The 19,567-nt window shown below is 36.7% G+C and overlaps 1 protein-coding gene across 3 annotated transcripts in view; it reads left to right on the forward strand.

Moving 5' to 3' along the window:
* Window positions 1–19,567, forward strand: part of LOC147318869 (sialic acid-binding Ig-like lectin 14) — a 35,676-nt gene that overhangs the window by 14,804 nt on the left and 1,305 nt on the right. The window contains exons 8-14 of one of the 3 annotated variants that reach the window (XM_086311029.1): window positions 5,961–6,218; window positions 15,968–16,242; window positions 17,318–17,558; window positions 18,125–18,382; window positions 18,546–18,803; window positions 18,896–19,180; window positions 19,389–19,494. In XM_086311029.1, the coding sequence (XP_086167155.1) occupies window positions 5,961–6,218; window positions 15,968–16,242; window positions 17,318–17,558; window positions 18,125–18,382; window positions 18,546–18,803; window positions 18,896–19,180; window positions 19,389–19,494 (1,681 nt within the window). Of the gene's footprint in view, window positions 1–33; window positions 1,245–4,261; window positions 4,427–4,823; window positions 5,238–5,516; window positions 5,838–5,960; window positions 6,219–8,633; window positions 8,743–8,840; window positions 8,950–15,967; window positions 16,243–17,317; window positions 17,559–18,124; window positions 18,383–18,545; window positions 18,804–18,895; window positions 19,181–19,388; window positions 19,495–19,567 lie in introns of those variants that run through there. The other 2 variants (XM_086311031.1, XM_086311030.1) reach the window with 2 other exon arrangements.

Below are 19,567 nucleotides of genomic sequence, written 5' to 3' on the forward strand. Positions count from 1 at the left end.
AATGACTGAAACTATTTACTTTGTGCCGAACAGATATATGATGCTCAAGCATTACAAAACAACCAGACCCTGAACTCAAACAGTGGGACAAACGAAGTGAAATATGCCACCATTGATCTTTCCCTGTTAAAAACACACAGCGGCAGAAAGGCAGCAAGGATGCGAGAAAGCACAAAGACGGAGTACGCTGAAATTAAGAAGGTAATAAAAAAAGAACAAGAAGATGATGGTGGAGACGACGGTAAAATGTTGGAGGGGGAGATGAAACATTGTGAAACAGAAAAGAAGGACGAGGAAGATGAGGCAGTGTACTCCACTGTGAATGACATAACAGATGATATTTGAGGAATTCTTTTGTATAGTTGCTAAGGATAAATATTGATCTCTTCAGATGTAATGGATGGATGGATGGATGGATGGATGGATGGATTTCCATTTTGTGTTGGAATAACTAACTGTAGGACAATTTTCTCTATACTGTAAACTTCACAAATATTAACAAATCAAATCTTACAGAATGTTAGCTTTGAATATCGTGCTCTGCAGTAGTTTAAGGATTACAAATATTAGAAAAATGTTATGGTTTAGCAAATTTTAGATACCTATACTGCTTTACTATAAAATCTTGCCCAGTGACATTTAGTAGTAGCAGTAAATATAGTGGCTTATCTTTTTCTTGACTCTATTCTTGATGTATTTTGCAGATTTTTAACAGTTTAAGTTTCCATTTGGCAGATGGCCAACACTGACATTGTCTGGTTAAATATATTTGAAAGTGTGTAGCCAAAGTGTGCCAAATGACCTTTGGAATTTTCTTTTTGTGTTTTCACAAAATGCTCTTTTACACGATGTATTGTGTTTTGTATTCTTCCAGAAAAACATGTCATTTTGTTAAGTAAATGCATTTCTTTCCTCTTTTGCATAAGATCATTTATTTTCTTTTTCAGTTTTTATCCGACACCATCATCAGGTTGACCGAATCATTTGTTCTATACCAATAATCCATTTAAAACTTTTGATATAACTAGCTTCAGTAGTTCTAATGCTAATGACAAAAGTCCCCAAACAATCCCAGAGTATTGATCGATAAAAATGACAATTTTTTTCTATTATTTACTTGGTTTAAAACCTCTTGAGAACAATAGAGTTCAACACTAAATATGTTTTATTGCCACCCCCACAGGGCGCCTGGGACCCTGATAAGGATTAGTGTAAGAGAATGGATGGATGAATGAATATGTGTATTTTAAGCTTTTTTATGAACATTTTGAAAAATAATGACTACCTGCTTTTAATAAATCCATTAAGTTGTTGAAATTTGATATCTGGGAAGTATCATTCATTTCTAATACATATGACTCAGTGTTTAAGGTCAAAACAGTCTGTCTCAGCTTAAATCGTAGAATTTTGTGAAGGCAGGCATCAAATTCAGCAGAAAGTCAGTAAGGCAATCTTAATGTGAAAAAGACTGAAGATAATTTTTTATGACATATATAATGTTGGTGATCACAATCCTCTGGGTCCAGCTATGTAGACTCACACATACAACAAACTGCTGCACTGATCTTATTTTAAATGGTTAAAAATAATTTTCACAAGTGCAGAGCAGTGCATTGCTATAACAATATTAAAATGAATTACATAGCAATACTAAGACCAGCTGAGATGGTGCAAAAATATAAATGGATACATAAGAAGCTTAACCCTTGTGTGGTGTTCATATTTTTGTTACTCAGCCAGTGTTCATGGGTCTGGTGGACCCGCTAGAGTTTTGGCTTTCCAAATTAACACTATCAAACAATTTTATGTTAAAATACTCAACCGATGTTTACTTCATCCCAATTACAAGCCATATGAACAGCAAACATGGTTAATTTTTTCCCTTTACCTTTGTTAGATCACATTTATGAAATAATGTGCTTCTTATTATTTTTTTTGTTTTTTTATATAAAATGTTATAAAAAAATCAGTTATAATCAAGTGGAGTGAGTGGAAAGACACAACACATTTACACGTGAAGCAATATGTTTCACAACTAAATGGGATCAGCTGCTCATCAATGCTGACATTATGCCCAGGGTTGTAAAACAGGGGGAGATGGTGCACCCACTTATCCCTCACTGTCCTGATAGCAGCTAGCTTGTCTCTCTGCCGTCGAGCTGGTCTGTCATCTCGGTTATCAAAACGGATAATCCTGGAAATTTTGTGGAAGTTTTCCAGAGACATTGATGCATGGAAAGGTTCTTGCCGGTTTCTGAATCCCACAGGGATTCTGTGGATTCCCCTTTGGACCTGAAAACTCCTGCAAGGATAAGAACCCCAAAGTAGGCCTTTGGGGTTCTTAGATGAATTTGGTCCATCTGCTTCCACCTCTCTCCAAAAACACACCTTCCTTCTAGATTACTGCAATCCAGAATAATTTTCTGGATGGAATCTGGGATGAAAAGCTCAAATGAAGACTTGATGTCCTGCACATGAGTAACTGTCAGCCGTGTTGGCCCTGGCTTATCACAGTAGCAGCTCTGCAGGGTGGCTCATTTCTTGGGCAAGAAGACCATTCAATTTCACCAGTTATTGACATCCATATTTCTTCACTTGCTGTCTGGTGGGCTTGTTCTGGTCCTGGAGCTGGCTGCAGATGGGGTACTCGTCTTCGTTTTGTTACTAAATGGTGCTCAACCTCATCCTCTTCTTCAAAGTCACTGTCAGACTCAGAAATGTGAAATATTCTGAAACCTCTTTGTCAACATCATCCGAAGCTCCTCTCTTCCAAAATCAATTAGATGGCCCTCGCAGCAGATAATCTTTTGCCATCTTGATCAGTTGTGATAAGGAACCATATTGTCAAAGTCTTATTTATAGTATTATGCCCCTAATTTGCAGGTGGTACAGGGTATGAGAAAATAAAATTTGGATCCCTCAAGAAAGAGGGTAAAATGTGTGGGAATGTAAGAGCAGACGGTGTTGATAGTTGTTGCAACTTTGTGCAGGAGCAGGAGGGGAAGAAAACACTATCAGCAGCACCAGAAAGGAGGAAGACAGAGTGTGGGAACACAGGACCTGCACTTTCAACACTTTTATTAGACCTGGGTCCAGTGGACCCCAACACCTTTTATGTAATGTAAATGCGTGGGGGGAGGTACAGTATGAGGTCATTGAAAATTAGTCCGGATTTATGTTTTTCACAGAAAATAAGCCAAAGCCAATGAATTTCAGGTTGAAAAAATAATTAATTGTTTAATTTTTCTTTTGAAAAAAACTGAAAACAGGTCTCACAGACCCGAACACCATACAAGGATTAAATATGCAGAAGTGTTTGCAGAGAAGCAGCAAACACTTCTGCATATTTGGACATGAAATATGACTAAATATGCAGAAATAGGGGGAATGAGAGAGGGGAAGTTTATTTTAAATTCTTAAGTTCTTTAATGCACTCAATCTGTCTCAAGGAACTTTTTTTAATGAGTACATAAGAAAACATTTAAATAGCAATAAAATGATGTTGTATTGGTGGTATGATGTTGAAGTAATGTAAAGATAAGCTGAATGTCATATACAAGTTATGTTTTCACTCTAATCTTGTGCGGACTTTACCTCACAGTGATAAGGGCCATGAGGTGATTGATGATGATTTGATGCTATATGAATATATAGAACTTGTTGGAGCACCATTACTGCAATCTTAAAATCTCAAGATACCATTATGCATTATGTTTTAAAAAGGTAAATTATTTAATATACAATGTTATAATTATATATAGCATACAGAGGAACTTGAATGTCAGTCTGTAAAGTTGAGTGGTTTACTGAGAAACTTCCTGAAATCATTTTGCAAGAAGGAGGAAGAAAAAGAAAAGAGCGATGAGGATGAAAAACTTCAGTTTAGAGAGTCACCAGACATCAGTGAGAAGAGAAGTTTTGAAGAACAAAGTAAAACAGGTAAAAATAAATTTTAATGAGTTTCAAAAAGTCTTTTTAAAAGAAGAAATGTAAAGACTTTTTCACATCTGTAGCAGTGATGGTGAGTAAGACCATTATTTACTAATCAAATATTATGAGTGACCTAATGCTGTAAATGGCCTGTATTTGTATAGCGCTTTACTAGTCCCTAAGGACCCCAAAGCGGTTTACACATCCAGTCATCCACCCATTCACACACTGGTGATGCCTGTAATGCTGTCCTCTTATTTGGCAGTTAATATACATTTATATAATATTATATATATATTACATCTTTTATTGAGCTGTGTGATGTGAACTGTTGGCTTTTTCTTTATTGTATTTTTTGTTTTGATTTCTTTTTTGCTTCATCTGCTGGATAAGTTATTCTGTGGAGGGAGAGACTGAACGTCTCGAGCAACGAACATGTTTGTTCTCATCTGGTCGGCTCTGTTTGTCTCTGTAAAAGGAAGCATTGCTGACACAGGTTTGTATCTTGTCCTGTAATTCTGCTATATTTGTATTTGACTTTTTAAAATATTTGCATGTAACACTCTTTTTCTGAAATGTATCCAGATGATAAGAATTTTTTATTACCCACAGTTCATCATAAATTTGTGCCTTTACTATCATCTATTGGCTTGTGTGCCATTTTAATTTAATCTTTTGTTAAACATGTCCTGAGATATTGTTAATCAACATCCAGGAATATATTCTTGCCTGGATATAATGTGAAAACCATAGTAGTTGTGTAGGCTACAGCACAAACAAGAAGACTGTGAAAACACAAAAGTTCCTGTGGTATCTTTAATTAGACATCATGTTTATTGTTATAAACTAAATATTCTTTATCACTATATTTATCTTTCCCTTTGCATTAACAGGTGCCTCTGCCTTGGTGCAAGAACACTGTGCCAAAGGATACTGTATTAATCTCACTGAGCGAGAACTAACGGCAGAGGCTGGACTCTGTGTTGTGATCCCGTGTTCTTTTACTACTGCTGATGAGTTTACACCCGAACATATAGTTTGGTACAAATGTGAAGCATCTCAACACAGTTGCAGTGAACCTGACATAATATTTCACAGCAACAACAACACTGAGAAAAAAGCTCAGGCTGAGTTTGAAGGACGAGTCTCACGTTTGGAGCCTGATGTGACTCAAAAAAACTGCACCATCATCATTAATGATCTGAAAGAGTCTGATTCTGGATCATATCAGTTCAGAGTTACTGGTGTACTGAATGGAAAACAAGATGGATTCACATTCATTCCAAGAGTAACTGTCTCAGTTAAAGGTGAAAAAAGCTATTTCAAGGACAATCACGTTGAAAAAGAAGATATTTGTTCATGTACAATAACATATTTAGTATTTTTAAGGCCTTAATGAAGTATTCATTATTTTGGGGAATTGTTGACCTCTATGGTAGCTGGTAGGAACTGCAGCAGTTCCTGTTAAAACTTATGATTGCCATTAACCATTTTCATTAAATATCTTATTTGAAAAAACAGATTGATTTACTAGACGAACTTCAGATAGTTGATGTGTTTCTATAAATGCAATTTTTTTCCATTAGGTCTTAATCTGAAGCCCAGAGTAATGATTCCCACACTGACTGAGGGACAGCAGGCCACACTCACCTGCACTGCTCCTGGTCTCTGCTCTCGATCTGTTCCTGAAATCACCTGGACATGGAGAGGAGCAGGAGGGACTGAATCTTACATTACAGGAAACAGCACTAATTTCAAGACTGAGAATCTGGTGGATTTCACACAAAGTCACATCTCAACTTTGACCTTTAACGCTTCATCTGAACACCACAACACCAGTATCACTTGCAAGATCAACTTCACATGTGGAAAAACTACAGAGGAGACTTTGACAGTAAATGTGAACTGTGGGTACTTCATAACCTATTGTTATTGTTTATATCTATTTATTTATTTGAAATCTATTGGATGATCACTAGAGTCTGAAAAGGAAACAACATGATTGTAAAATGTATATTTTTATCTCACAGATAAGAAAGAAATTACAATCAGTGGCGTTACAACCGTTAAGGAGGGAGATGTTCTTAATCTGACCTGCAGTGTTGAAAGTTTCCCTCCATCCGTGATTGTGTGGTCTAAACTCGGTTCTAACGCAAAGCTGCACAATGACACTGGATCAGCTACACTTGTCATCCATAATGTGACATCAGAACATTCAGGACAGTACATCTGTACAGTAAAACATCTGGACACAACTCTGAATTCATATGTTGATGTAACTGTGACTTGTAAGTAGATGGCATGTATGGCCATCACATGGCCTCTGTTGAATCACCACACTGAGTACTCTGTCATTACTAGTGTATCAAACCACACAGTCAACAGCACTGTCAGTCTCACTGTAAAAAAACCCCATGGCAACAGCACTGTTGAATGTGTTAGCAACAGAGATGGGCAGTAAAGCGTTACTGTAATCTGATTACTTTTTTCAAGTAACAAGTAAAGTAAGGGATTACTATTGCAAAAACGGTAATTAGATTACCGTTACTTTCCCGTAGGAACGCTGCGTTACTGCGTTACTAAAACCGTGAATTTTTTGCGAGAATGTCTCATGACAATGACGTAAGCGAGTGCGACGTTCGTGACAACAGCTGTGTGCAGATCAACAATGGATCATATATCGAGTGCGGGAGAGAGTATGAGCGTTTAAAGCGTGGAAGTACTGACCTTACTTTGAGTTTGATTCCATAAAACGTGACAAAAACATTAGTGTCCATAGTGCGTGGGAAGAAAACCTCTTTTTACAGCGAAAAAAACCCTAAACAAGCACTGAGTGCGCTACGACGTAATGGGAAATTCATAGAGAAACTCGCAGATTCTTCCACTGACTGCTGCGGCACACCTGCACCAGGGCAAACCTCCGCCTTCTTTACAGGTGAAAATAGAGCAACAGGACCGCTAGTCTTTGATTTTATTTATTTTCTGCTGTGTTTTACTTGCATCTATTTGAAAGACTGAGTGTAAACACAAAAAATATTTTATTTTATGTGCTGGAATGTGCAGAAAATAGATTTAAATGTTAAACAAATTTCTTCAAGTCAGAGAATGTTGCATATAATTAAATTTTTGCTTGATGCATAAAGTTAAAAGATTAAAACTGATAAAACAAGTTTTAAAAAAGGAGACTTTTCCATTTGATTACATTTTGTATGATGGATTATGCAGAAAAAGTAGAACTGGGCTGAAAGAGCTATTGCTTTATCACCTATTCAGGTTGTAAATCGTGTTTTTAAAAAGTAACTAAGTAATTAATTAGTTTTGAAAATAAGTAATTAATTAGTAAAGTAACGGGATTACTTTTTTGGGGAAGTAATTAGTTACTGATTACTTTTTTCAAGTAACTTGACCAACACTGGTTAGCAACAATGCAAATGGAGAAGAAAGAGAAAACCTGCTAGGAACGTGGTGGGTAGCCGAAAACGTAATATGGTGACGATTTGTCACCTAGCGTAAAATGTTACGCTTTGGGAGTGAGAACGGGTTGGCTAGTCCATAAAAACCTGTCTAAAAAACATGGTTTGTGCTTTTCATCTAAACACTTTCCACTTTAACATTTTCAGATTTTTTTAGTCCTGTATTTTTAACACAATCTCTGTATCTGCATGTACTACTTATAATTCAGAAACCACGGATATTAACTTTTTTATTTTTCCTTTCCATTTTATTTCCCTCGAGTGCAGAGCAACTGTCTAGTTTTAGGCTGGAATTCCTGAAAGTCATTAAAAGTCATCATTGGTCAGAAATTGCTATAGGTGCAGCATTAACTTTAGTAATTATTATCAGGTTTTCTCCGTAGATAAATTTTAATATATATTTGTAAACATGTTCTGTAAAAATTACCTTTTCTCCAGAAAAAAAGAGCTCCAGAAATTTGAATTAGAGTTTGAAAATAGATTTTTGTTTGTTTGCATTTCTTGTTGACTTGGGTGAATGATAAACACAATCTTTTTTTTTTCAATAGAATTGATAGTTTTTAATATCGATTTTTACCAAATGGTTTAAATATAACTTAATGGTTTACTTGTATGTTATGTAAATAGAACTACAGTAGATAATACAGCTGCAATTAAAAAAAAAAAAACCTGATTTTTATTCCAGCAAAGGAAAATATTGTATCAAACAACAAAAAAAGTGCATTTCAGATTTTTTTTTTTTATCTTGACTGCATCTGCACTTTAACTGCAGCAGCAGAAAAGTCTCACGTTCAGGACAATGGTGATTGTATCACGCCCTGCAAAATCATTTGTACTTTCAAAATCAAAAAACAAAAAATAGCCCAAACAAAGGAAATATTTGCAATAAACATTTCTGAATCAGCATTTCTCAACAACATTCTACAGACTATGTATCAGTCAACGTGACGAAATATGTGCAGTATGTTCACAACTGTATAGATGTAGAGCAACCAGCAGCTCACTGGACACATGTGGCTGTTGAGCCTCTCAGCTGTGGCTCCTGGAAACGCTAAAATTACAAAAAAAGCTGAAGTTACATCTGTCATCTGTCTGTGCCCCCACAGCATTTTAGCCCCCACGTGTGTGTGTGTGTGTGTGTGTGTGTGTGTGTGTGTGTGTGTGTGTGTGTGTGTACATATATAAGATACATAAAATATGTGTGTGCATGTGTTCTCTTCTGTCTTACAGCAGCTCGTGTGAAACATTGTGGTTCTTACAGTACAGTTCTTCCCTGGATTGTTGCTGGTGTATCTCTCACTTTGAATGCCTTCTGCATAACCTACATATGGTTCCTCTGGTATGTTTCTCCACATGTATGTTTATGTTTTTGTTTGACTCTTTGAATGCAGTCAAGACTTTTAGACGATGATTGGTTTCTGTTTCTTCTCATCAAAGGAATTCAAGAAAAAAGGTGAACCTACATCAGGAGGAGAGAACCTACATGTCACTGCAAAAAGCAGATGTATCATCAGATTATGATGTTATTGCACACCATATAAACTAAAAAGTCAGGTTTCAGATAGCTGTGTGATTTTAATGGCAGCCTGTAGTCAATACTTTGGTGATGTACTTAATTTAGTTTCACTGTCTTTATTAAAGCAGATACTATGGTATTACAAATTTTAATTTAAATTAGCTATTAAATTAAAGCTTAATATTTGTTCATTTTTTACATTGCATTGTAAATAAATGAGCTTATTTTATATGTAACAAATTACATTTTCTATTTCAATTTATACATAGAGTATAATAAAATTGTTCACCTGTCTACAGCTGCAAATTGAGCTTTTTTTGTACTTTTCTTTTATCTTTGTAAGTTCAGCAGGTTGTAGCTAACAAGGCTACAATTATTCTACCTCTTTATGGATCAGATCAGTTCACTAGCTCAGTTCACTAGCTCTCTGGGGTCAGTCACATAGCACAGTTTTTCTACTGTTCCTCTTTGCCATTGTTGTGGAGGAAGTGTTAGTTGAAAGTAGAGACACTCTGCTTTCTTGTGTGGGCATCCTTGTGTGGACACAAGGATGCCCACACAAACACACATCAACACGGACACACTGAGAGTGAAGCAGAAGACAGAGACACAAGGACATATAATAAACAAGAAACTAAACAAGGAATAGAAGAAACTCAAAACAGACTAACTTTAAACTAATTAATAACCTAAAACCTAAACCATTATACAAATATATTGTTCTTTTCTTTTATCTTTGTAAGTTCAGCAGGTTGTAGCTAACAAGGCTACAATTATTCTACCTCTTTATGGATCAGATCAGTTCACTAGCTCTCTGGGGTCAGTCAGTTATAGCACAGTTTTTCTACTGTTCCTCTTTGTCATTGTTGTAAAATGTGGCATGGTGGAATAACTGACAGAATCTCCCATGAAACATTAGGTGAGGAATAATTTCCTGTTCAATTATTGGATGCTTTTGTTTGTGTTTGTGTAAGATATAAGCCACACGAAAGTGGCAGTGGAGATTTTAGTCTAGTCCAGCTGCCAGCTATTTTGAGTTGAGTACTGGGAATAGTTGATTGGTGTAGCTTGTGGCCCTTCTCTATAAAAGGGAGAAAAAAAGAGGAGTGTGGAAGAGAAAGCAGGAAGGAGAGAGGTGGTACTAGTGATGGGTAGATGAGGCCTTGTGAAGCGTTTCAGCACATTCCCAAAGCTGTATCAATAGTGAGTCGACACAGTGTTGCTGTTTTGCTCCATACTGTCACCTGCTGGGCCTTAAATATCATTGCAGGCAACTTACTTGAGACTCACAACAGGCACTGATTCAATGACCTAGTCATACTTGTATACACTGTAAGGTGTTGTACTTTCCATGGAATCATTTTAGATTTTTTACATTGCAAATATTGTAGACATCTTTAAAATATATTGTGAATGACATTAAGTGAAAATTAAAATGAAGGTATTGTGAATGTAACATTACCCATTTAAATGTATTTGACTCAGAGTTTATTATAAATTTCTATTCAGAAAAATAAGTTTATCCAATGTTTTTGCATTCAGTCCATTGCGTTTTTGACACCATTTCCTCAGCTTTGGAAAACACACGCTCATAGGGCACAGATGAAGCTGGGGTACACAAAAACTGTAAAGCCAGGTGGAAAAGGTTCGGATAAGATGTCTTCCTATTCCCCCGGTATGTTAAAGGATCCTTTGATCTTGGAATGTTTCTCTCCAACACTCTCCACAATACTAAGGGATTGTCTTTTATAAAAATATATATATATTCAGGACTGCCTGGTCAAAAACAGTCTTCCTAGATGCTTGATTTCAAAATAATAAAACATATATTAATGAAAAAAAAATGATGATAATACTGCTCGATGTCTATATAGGCCTAGCTGTGTTCATTCTCAGTGTGTTTGTCTTCTCATTTTCATGTTTGGCTGCAGAACAGATGCGACATTTAACCTGCATAAAATGAAATAAATACTTTACACTGCATGTCACATTGCTGTTTTTTTCTATTCTGATAGATTACACTGAAACAAAGACACACAAACAGTTACCTTATATGCAGTTAAAAGATCGAAATGATCCCACACAGCAGAAACTTTTCTTTTTCTTTTGGGCTCCATTTTTTATGGAGAGATATGTATTATCTGTTTCTTTACGAGAGTTATTTTGTTTTGTTTTTTTTGGTGGCGACTCATTCCGTTGACAGATGCAGATGTGGTACCTTTTAAACACAGTTTAGAGCGTTGGCAATGAGCATACAGCAGCTGTATCGATCACGTGACTTTTTCTTAAAGCGACACACGCACCGATACAGGTTTCGCTCTGTGAGCTTGATACATGCGCCGGTGCGTCAGTGTTGCTGGACCCATCACTAGGTGGTACAACACAGTTGCATCTGGTTGCAGCAGCAGACTCCAGTGAGAGAGAAGAATATTTTAAAGGAAAATGGATATAACATGGCCCGAATGGTTTTGCTTTTATAATAATTCAATTTTACCAGAAGAAGGATTCAGTTTAATTAGGATTATTGTGGATTTGTTTTGATAGCACAGAATAGGAACTTGTCAGTTTGCTGGACCTGTGTATTATGGAAGTTTAAGGAGGAAATCCTACTCTGTAATTAGGAGTTAACCAACCAGATGACACTATTCAAGACCTAGAGAGGAAGAGTTTGAGAGTTGAATTTCCAGGATCTGGTGTGGAAACACAATCCCTACTAATGCAAGACCTATTAAGGTGGGTGAAAATGTCATGTGAAGGCTGTGTGTAGGGAGGAGTGGTGGTAAGGAGGACCCAAAGTCCAGACACTCAGAAGCAAAATGTGAAATCAAAGCCAGCTTTAATGCTGAACTAAAAAGTAACAAAACTGAAAATTACAAAATAAACTCACATAGGCAGACAGTACACACAGCCCATATGGAAAAGAAATAGTAAAAACTTATATATGATTTACTCATGAAAGTGGCCACTTTCTCATTACTTTCATATATTGTTTTAGTAAGTATCCAAAACATACAAGTTTCATTATATAATTTTTCAAGGGGTCTTATATCTGTTTTCACTCTTATATGCTTTTCATACAAGTTTCACACAAGACAGATACAAACTTTATAAGATTTATATATATATATATCTTTTCCATATGGGAGTATAAGATGAGGATAAATCCCAACACAGACAAACGAAAACACAGGGCTTAAATACACAGAGGAGCAATCAGGGAATGGGAGACAGGAGGGAAACAGCTGGGGTGCATCAGGGCTGACGAGACAAAGGAAGCAAAACCAGACATGCTAACATGAGACACGGACTTTCAAAACAAAACAGGAAACACAGACTGAACTTACAGACAGACTCACAAGCAGACACTGCAACAGAGTAGTGATGGGATTTCCGGTTCTTTTTAGAGAACTGGCTCTTTCGGCTCGGCTCACTAAAAAGAGCCGGCTCTTTCGGCTCCCAACCGGCTCTTCAGGTTGTTTTGTTGCTTTAATTAATTTATTATTAACAAAAATATAAAATTATGCACAAAAGGAATTATTAATGTAAAAAAATAAACTGTGGTTTTATTTATATATGTTTACATACGGTGGCCCCTAAAGACAAAGCACGTACAAACTCCAAAACATAGCGTTAACTGAACTTCCCTGAGTATTTTTTTAAGTAATAATGTTACTTAAATTTTATAGGAAGGGAAACGTCCGTGTGTGTCTTGCCAAACACAGCCACAGCATTGAAGCACAGTTGGACAAAATATGTGACTTACAATCGTTTTGCCAACATGAAAGCCAGTGGCAAGCTGTTTCTCTGAACTACTTGGTGGTTCAAAGAAACAGCTAAACACACACAACTGTCTATTCAACACTTTTTTCTCTTTCAGCTTAAAAGAGGATGTGAAAACACCCTTTGTCTTGACCATTAAATTTACTGTACATGTTGCTAGTTTTAGTTATTTTTGGCTTATTGAATATTGATATTAAAATAAAATGGTAACATAGACATTGTGAGATTTCCTTTTAAATACAACTTATTTTGATGCACGTAAAAATATTACTTATGTGAACTCTGCAATATGAAGGCATGTATGAAACTTTGAAATCTGCCAAATCCCCAAGAATGTCAAAGTATGTGATGTGTGCCAGGCAGGATGAAGAACCCAAAAGCAAGACTCATACACAAAGGAATAAACTCAAAATGGCAGCTTTATTGCTGTAGAAAAACTTGAAAATAAAATACAAGAAAACTAAACTAGAAACTCAAAACGTGTAGCGCAAACTAGAAAACCAGGAAACAGAGAACCAGAACATTACCACGAGCATGGAAGAAAAACACAGCACCGTGAGCGGACGACGCAACAAACAGCAAAGGAAGACACATTAAATACACAAAGGAGGGAAAGAGAAACAGGGGGGAAACATGTTTCTTATGTTTATTGAATTTACACACCACTGTTGCTTGTGAAGCTTTCACTCACATGTGCTGTACCAGTGTGCCAGTAATGTGATTTCAGATCAATTGTGGCCTACAGTCGGGTAGTTGCCTTTGGATTTGTTGCTACTTCTGTTTTGAATGTATACATACAGTGAGACATTAAATGCAAGTGATAGCAAAAGATCAGCAAAGTACACAAAAAAGAAACTTTATGCCACAGCCAAAACTTGCGGCCACGACTGTGCATGTACCACACACTGTCAGTAACATGAGGTTTCTTCACCAGTTCCAATTCCTTAATTTTTACCAGCTTCGAGTTATCGAGAGAGAAAAAACTACTCTCTATGCAGAGATTCAGCAGTAGAGGGTCTTTTTTAAGCAAATAAAACAGCTGCATTTCTCAGTGCTTAAGTAGTGAGAAATACATTTACATAGTGTGATATAAGATGGTGCTTTTACTGAAGCCAGTCTTGCTCAGTAACATTTAAACGTGTGCTGAGAAACTTCCTGAAATCTTGGTGCAAAAACAAGGAAGAAACAGAAAATAGAGACGACTAGGGCAGTCAGTTGAGATCACTGTGGAGAGAAGAGAGAACGAGAAACACAGGAAAAAGGTAAAAAATAAATACAATTCCACCTTTTCTTCTATATGGCACTGCTGACAAAAGTTACTTGTGCTGGACAAAAAAAAACTGGTGGACTGTTTCTACATTTGTTTCTGTTGTTGTATTAATTAAATGATACAGCTATGTATTAAGACCGAGTTTATACATATGACTGCTAACAAATTATGTGACATCCTTTAAGATATATTATGTAAAATGTGGACAATCCCTTGTTTTATTTCTGCATCTTTACATCATCTGCGTTCAAGTTTCTCTGTGGAGGGATAAACTGAACATGTCACATATCGAACATTTGTTCTCATCTGGGGTATTCTGCTTTTCTCTGAGAGCAGCAATGCTAAAAAACATTTTGACTCTTCTGTATTCTTGTAATTAGGTTGCAAAACTGGTGTTATCCTTTGTGAACAAAAAATAACAGCAGAGGTTGCTCCTCTGCTGGACAAGTTATTCTGTGGAGGGAGAGACTGAACGTCTCGAGCATCGAACATGTTTGTGCTCATCTGGGCAAATCTGTTTTTCTCTGTAAAAGGCAGCATTGTTGGCACAGGTTTGTATCTTCTCATTTTATGTAATTCTGCTTTATTTGTATTTGAATCTTTTTTTCCTGAAATTTATCCAGATGATAAGATTTTATTAACACTCACAATTCATCATAAATTTGTGCCTTTACTATCATCTGTTGGCTTTTTAACAATTAATTTAATCTTTTGTGAAACATGTCTCGAGATACTGTTAACTAATATCCAGGCAGATTTCATAACCTGGATATAATACACTATGAAATGTGAAAACTATAGTTGCTGTATATAGCACAAACAAACACCTTGTGTAAAAAATACAAGTTACTGTGATATATCATTATATTTATCTTTCCCTTTGCATTAACAGGTGCTTCAGCCTGGGGCCAGCAACACTGTGACAAAGGATACTGTGTTAATCTGAGTGAGCGAGAACTAACAGCAGAGGCTGGACTCTGTGTTGTGATCCCGTGTTCTTTCACTACTGCTGATGAGTTTACACCCAAACATACAGTTTGGTACAAATGTGAAACATCTCAACACAGTTGCAGTGATGATGAAATAATATTTCACAGCAACAAAAACACAGACAAAAAAGCTCAGGCTGCGTTTGAAGGACGAGTCTCACGTTTGGAGCCTGATGTGAGTCAGAACAACTGCAGCATCATCATTAATGATCTGAAAGAGTCTGATTCTGGATCATATCAGCTCAGAGTTACCGGTGAACTGAATGGGAAAGAAGATGGATTCACATTCATTCCAAGAGTAACTGTCTCTGTTAAAGGTATGAAAAGCTATTCCAAGGCCAATCATGTAGAAAAATGTCATGTACAATAACATATTTAGTATTTTTAAGGCCTTAATGAAGTATTCATTATTTTGGGGAATTGTTAACCTCTATGGTAGCTGGTAGGAACTGCAGCAGTTCCTGGGAAAACGACCATTTTCACTAAATAGCTTATTATTTGAACCCAGATTAATGTGCTAGATGAACTTCCGGTAGTTAATTTGGGTTCATTAATGCAATTTATTTCCATAAGGTCTTAATCAGAAGCCCACAGTAATGAGTCCCACACTGACTGAGGGACAGCAGGCCACACTGACCTGCACTGCTCCTGGTCTCTGCTCTGGATCTGTTCCTGAAATCACCTGGACATGGAGAGGAGCAGGAGGGACTGAATCTTACATTAAAGGAAACAGGACTGACTTCAACACTGACAATCTGAAGTCTTTCACACAGAGACACATCTCAACTTTGACCTTTAATCCTTCAGCTGAACACCACAACACCAGTGTCACTTGCAAGGTCAACTTCACAGGTAGAAAATCTACAGAGGAGACTTTGACTGTACATGTAAACTGTGAGTACTTTGCAACCTCCTATTTATTGTTTGCATTTTTTTAAATCTATTGAATCATCAGCAGATTCTGAAAAGGAAATAACATGATTGTAAAATGTGTATTTTTACCTCACAGATATGAAAGAAATTACAATCAGTGGTGTTACAACTATTAGAGAGGAAGATGTTCTGAATCTGACCTGCAGTGTTGAAAGTTTCCCTCCATCTCTGATTGAGTGGTCTAAACTTGGATCTGACACAAACCTGCACAGTTATTCTGGATCAGCCAGGCTTGTCATTGAGAATGTAAAACCAGAACATTCTGGACAGTACATCTGTGCAGTTACATATATGAACAATACCCTGAAGAAGGATATCAATATCACAGTGATATGTAAGTACACAAACTTTGTGCTTTTAAGCAGAAGATTTTTAGCAGTGGTCATATTCGTTTCATCTGGTACCTGAAATGGTGCATTTAGATTAGTGTAATTCTTTTGAATAACTCTTACAGCCACACCTCATTAAATATGTGATATCATCTCAACATCTGTGTATATTGGCTTTGAAATGTTTAGACAGTGATACCACTGACGACTTGTATTTTTCAAAAATGTCATTTAAAATAATTTTGATAAGTTGAAGACGATGTACAAATGTATATCTTTTATTTATAGATGTAGAGTAAAACTTTGTTTAGAAAGAGGAACACTGTAGACTGCACTATACAGGGGAAGTAAGAGGAAATGTATTAAGAGCCTTTTGAAACCTATTATGATGTTGCACAGTGACCAAATTGTAATTTGCATTTTATTGACGTTTATGGCATTTTACACTTTGCGTTAATTAAACACACATTGTTATCATTCTTATCCTGCAAGTTAACATCTACACAGCTTTGCAAGATGTGATTTTTTTTTATGTTTTTTGGGGGGTGTTCGGGCATTTTTCTGATTGAACAGAAAATGGCAGTGCAACTTGCCCTCTCCTTAAATATACCACTGAACTCACTGAAATGTATTTTGCAGATAACAGGACCAACACGTTCTCACTCCCAAAGCGTAACATTTTACGCTAGGTGACAAATCGTCACCATATTACGTTTTTGGCTACCCACCACGTTCCTGAACGACGACCTCGGAAAAAAGAGGAAATATGAGAACTGTCTGGACTGAATCTACACATGTTTGCTCTTTTTCTTCAAATCGCTTAGAAACACGCTATTTAACATCATTAAAGTCCTGGATAAGGTCAGGAATAAGGTTATGGTCAGGGCTAGGGATAAGGTTAGGTTTAGGGCTGGAATACAGGGCTGGAACGTCTATTACCGCGGGAGCGTCATTGAACTGGATTCCAGCCATAGCCCGCCGCGTACCATAAGAACGCCGAAGGTCTCCTTTCACGTTCCTCAGGAACGCCGCGGGACGTGACAAAACGTCGACATGTTACGCCTCGGGAGTGAGAACGGGCTGACAGGACACATCAGATCATGGGGAATACAACTGTTAGGGAGGGAGATGTTCTGAATCTGACCTGCAGTGTTGAAAGTTTCCCTCCATCTCTGATTGTGTGGTCTAAACTTGGTTCGGACACAAACCTGCACAGTTATTCTGGATCAGCCAGGCTTGTCATTGAGAATGTGAAACCAGAACATTCTGGACAGTACATCTGTGCAGTTACATATATGAACAATACCCTGAAGAAGGATGTCAATATCACAGTGATATGTAAGTACAAAACTGTGCTTTTAAGCAGAAGATTTTTAGCAGTGGTCATATTCGTTTCATCTGGTATCTGAAATGGTGCATTTAAATTAGTGTAATTCTTTTGAATAACTCTTACAGCCACACCTCGTTAAATATGTGATATCATCTCAACATCTGTGTATATTGGCTTTGAAATGTTTAGACAGTGATACCACTGACAACTTGTATTTTTCAAAAATATCATTTAAAATAATTTTGATAAGTTGAAGACGATGTACAAATGTATATCTTTTATTTATAGATGTAGAGTAAAACTTTGTTTAGAAAGAGGAACACTGTAGACTGCACTATACAGGGGAAGTAAGAGGGAATGTATTAAGAGCCTTTTGAAACCTATTATGATAATGCACGGTGACCAAATTGTAATTAGCATTTTAATGAAATTTGTGGCATTTTACACTTTGCATTAATTAAACTCGCGTTGTTATCATTCTTATCCTTCATTTTTCTGGTTGAATGATTACATGTCAGTGTAACTTGCCCTCTCCATAAATATACCACTGAAATCACTGAAATGTATTTTACAGATAACAGGGCTGCTCCGATCATTGGGAATACAACTGTTAAGGAGGGAGATGTTCTGAATCTGACCTGCAGTGTTGACAGTTTCCCTCCATCTCTGATTGTGTGGTCTAAACTTGGTTCTGACACAAAGCTGCACAATGGCACTGGATCAGCTACACTTGTCATTCAAAATGTGAAACCGGATCATTCTGGACAGTACATCTGTACAGTTACATATATGAACAATACCCTAAAGGAAAACGTCACCATAACAGTAATATGTAAGTACCACACATTGTCACATTACTGGATAACATCACCAGTGATGTCATCAGCAGCCTTATCATCTTCCAGGTTAATTTTGCAGTTGAAGCCATGAAGAATGATTATGTGCCAGTGTTGTTTCCAAACTCCTTAAATAAACCACCTAAATATTCTCCACAGATAACAGTGCTGCTCAGATCATTGGGAATACAACTGTTAATGAGGGAGATGTTCTGAATCTGACCTGCAGTGCTGAAAGCGTTCCTCCATCTGTGATTGTGTGGTCTAAACTTAGTTCTAACACAAAGCTGCACAATGACACTGGATCAGCTACACTTGTCATCCATAATGTAACATCAGAACATTCAGGGCAGTACATCTGTACAGTAAAACATCTGGACACAACTCTGAATTCATATGTTGATGTAACTGTGACTTGTAAGTAGATGGCATGTATTTTTAACCTGAAGTTCATTAACATTATAGCTTGCAGCGTGTCCTGTTTTATGATTCTGACTACATGTTTACAGGGCATACAAAGATACAGAATGGCTCAGGATGTGTGCTTCAGTCTGAGGGTTTGACCTGTGTGTGCATCAGTGAAGGCTTTCCTTTACCTAACATCACATGGCCTCTGTTGAATCACCACACTGAGTACTCTGTCATTACTAGTGTATCAAACCACACAGTCAACAGCACTGTCAGTCTCACTGTAAAAAACCATGGCAACAGCACTGTTGAATGTGTCAGCAACAATGTAAATGGAGAAGTAAGAGAGAACCTGCTGATCAATAACAACTTGTCCAAAAAAGATGGTAAGTTTTGTTTGGTTGTTGCTGTTGTTTTAAATTAAAACCCTTTCTGTAACATTTTTAACCACTTGACATTTTTACTACCATTTTCTGACCCATGTAATCTATGACCTATGTAATTAAGACAATCATTAGACTAGCCATTAGGTGTGCTGTATATAATTCAATATGTGAGTTAACAGGTTTTTCATGTTGTTTCCTTCGAGTGCAGAGCTGTCATCGGGTCTTAGGTGGCAATTTCTGGAAATTATCATTGCATTTTTGATTGGTGCAGTTCTTTCATCAGGTGTTTGCTTTTTGGCAAAAAAGTGCTACAGGTACAGAATTATTTTTGTAGTTATTATTAATGTTTCTGTGTAGATGCAATTTAACATTCATTTCAACATTGTT

The sequence above is a fragment of the Aulonocara sp. 'chitande type north' Nkhata Bay genome, linkage group LG11 (assembly GCF_057382095.1).
Source record: "Aulonocara sp. 'chitande type north' Nkhata Bay isolate Kocher_YH1m ecotype deep benthic linkage group LG11, A_spYH_male_GT1.1, whole genome shotgun sequence".
In the NCBI taxonomy this organism is placed as follows: domain Eukaryota; kingdom Metazoa; phylum Chordata; class Actinopteri; order Cichliformes; family Cichlidae; genus Aulonocara; species Aulonocara sp. 'chitande type north' Nkhata Bay.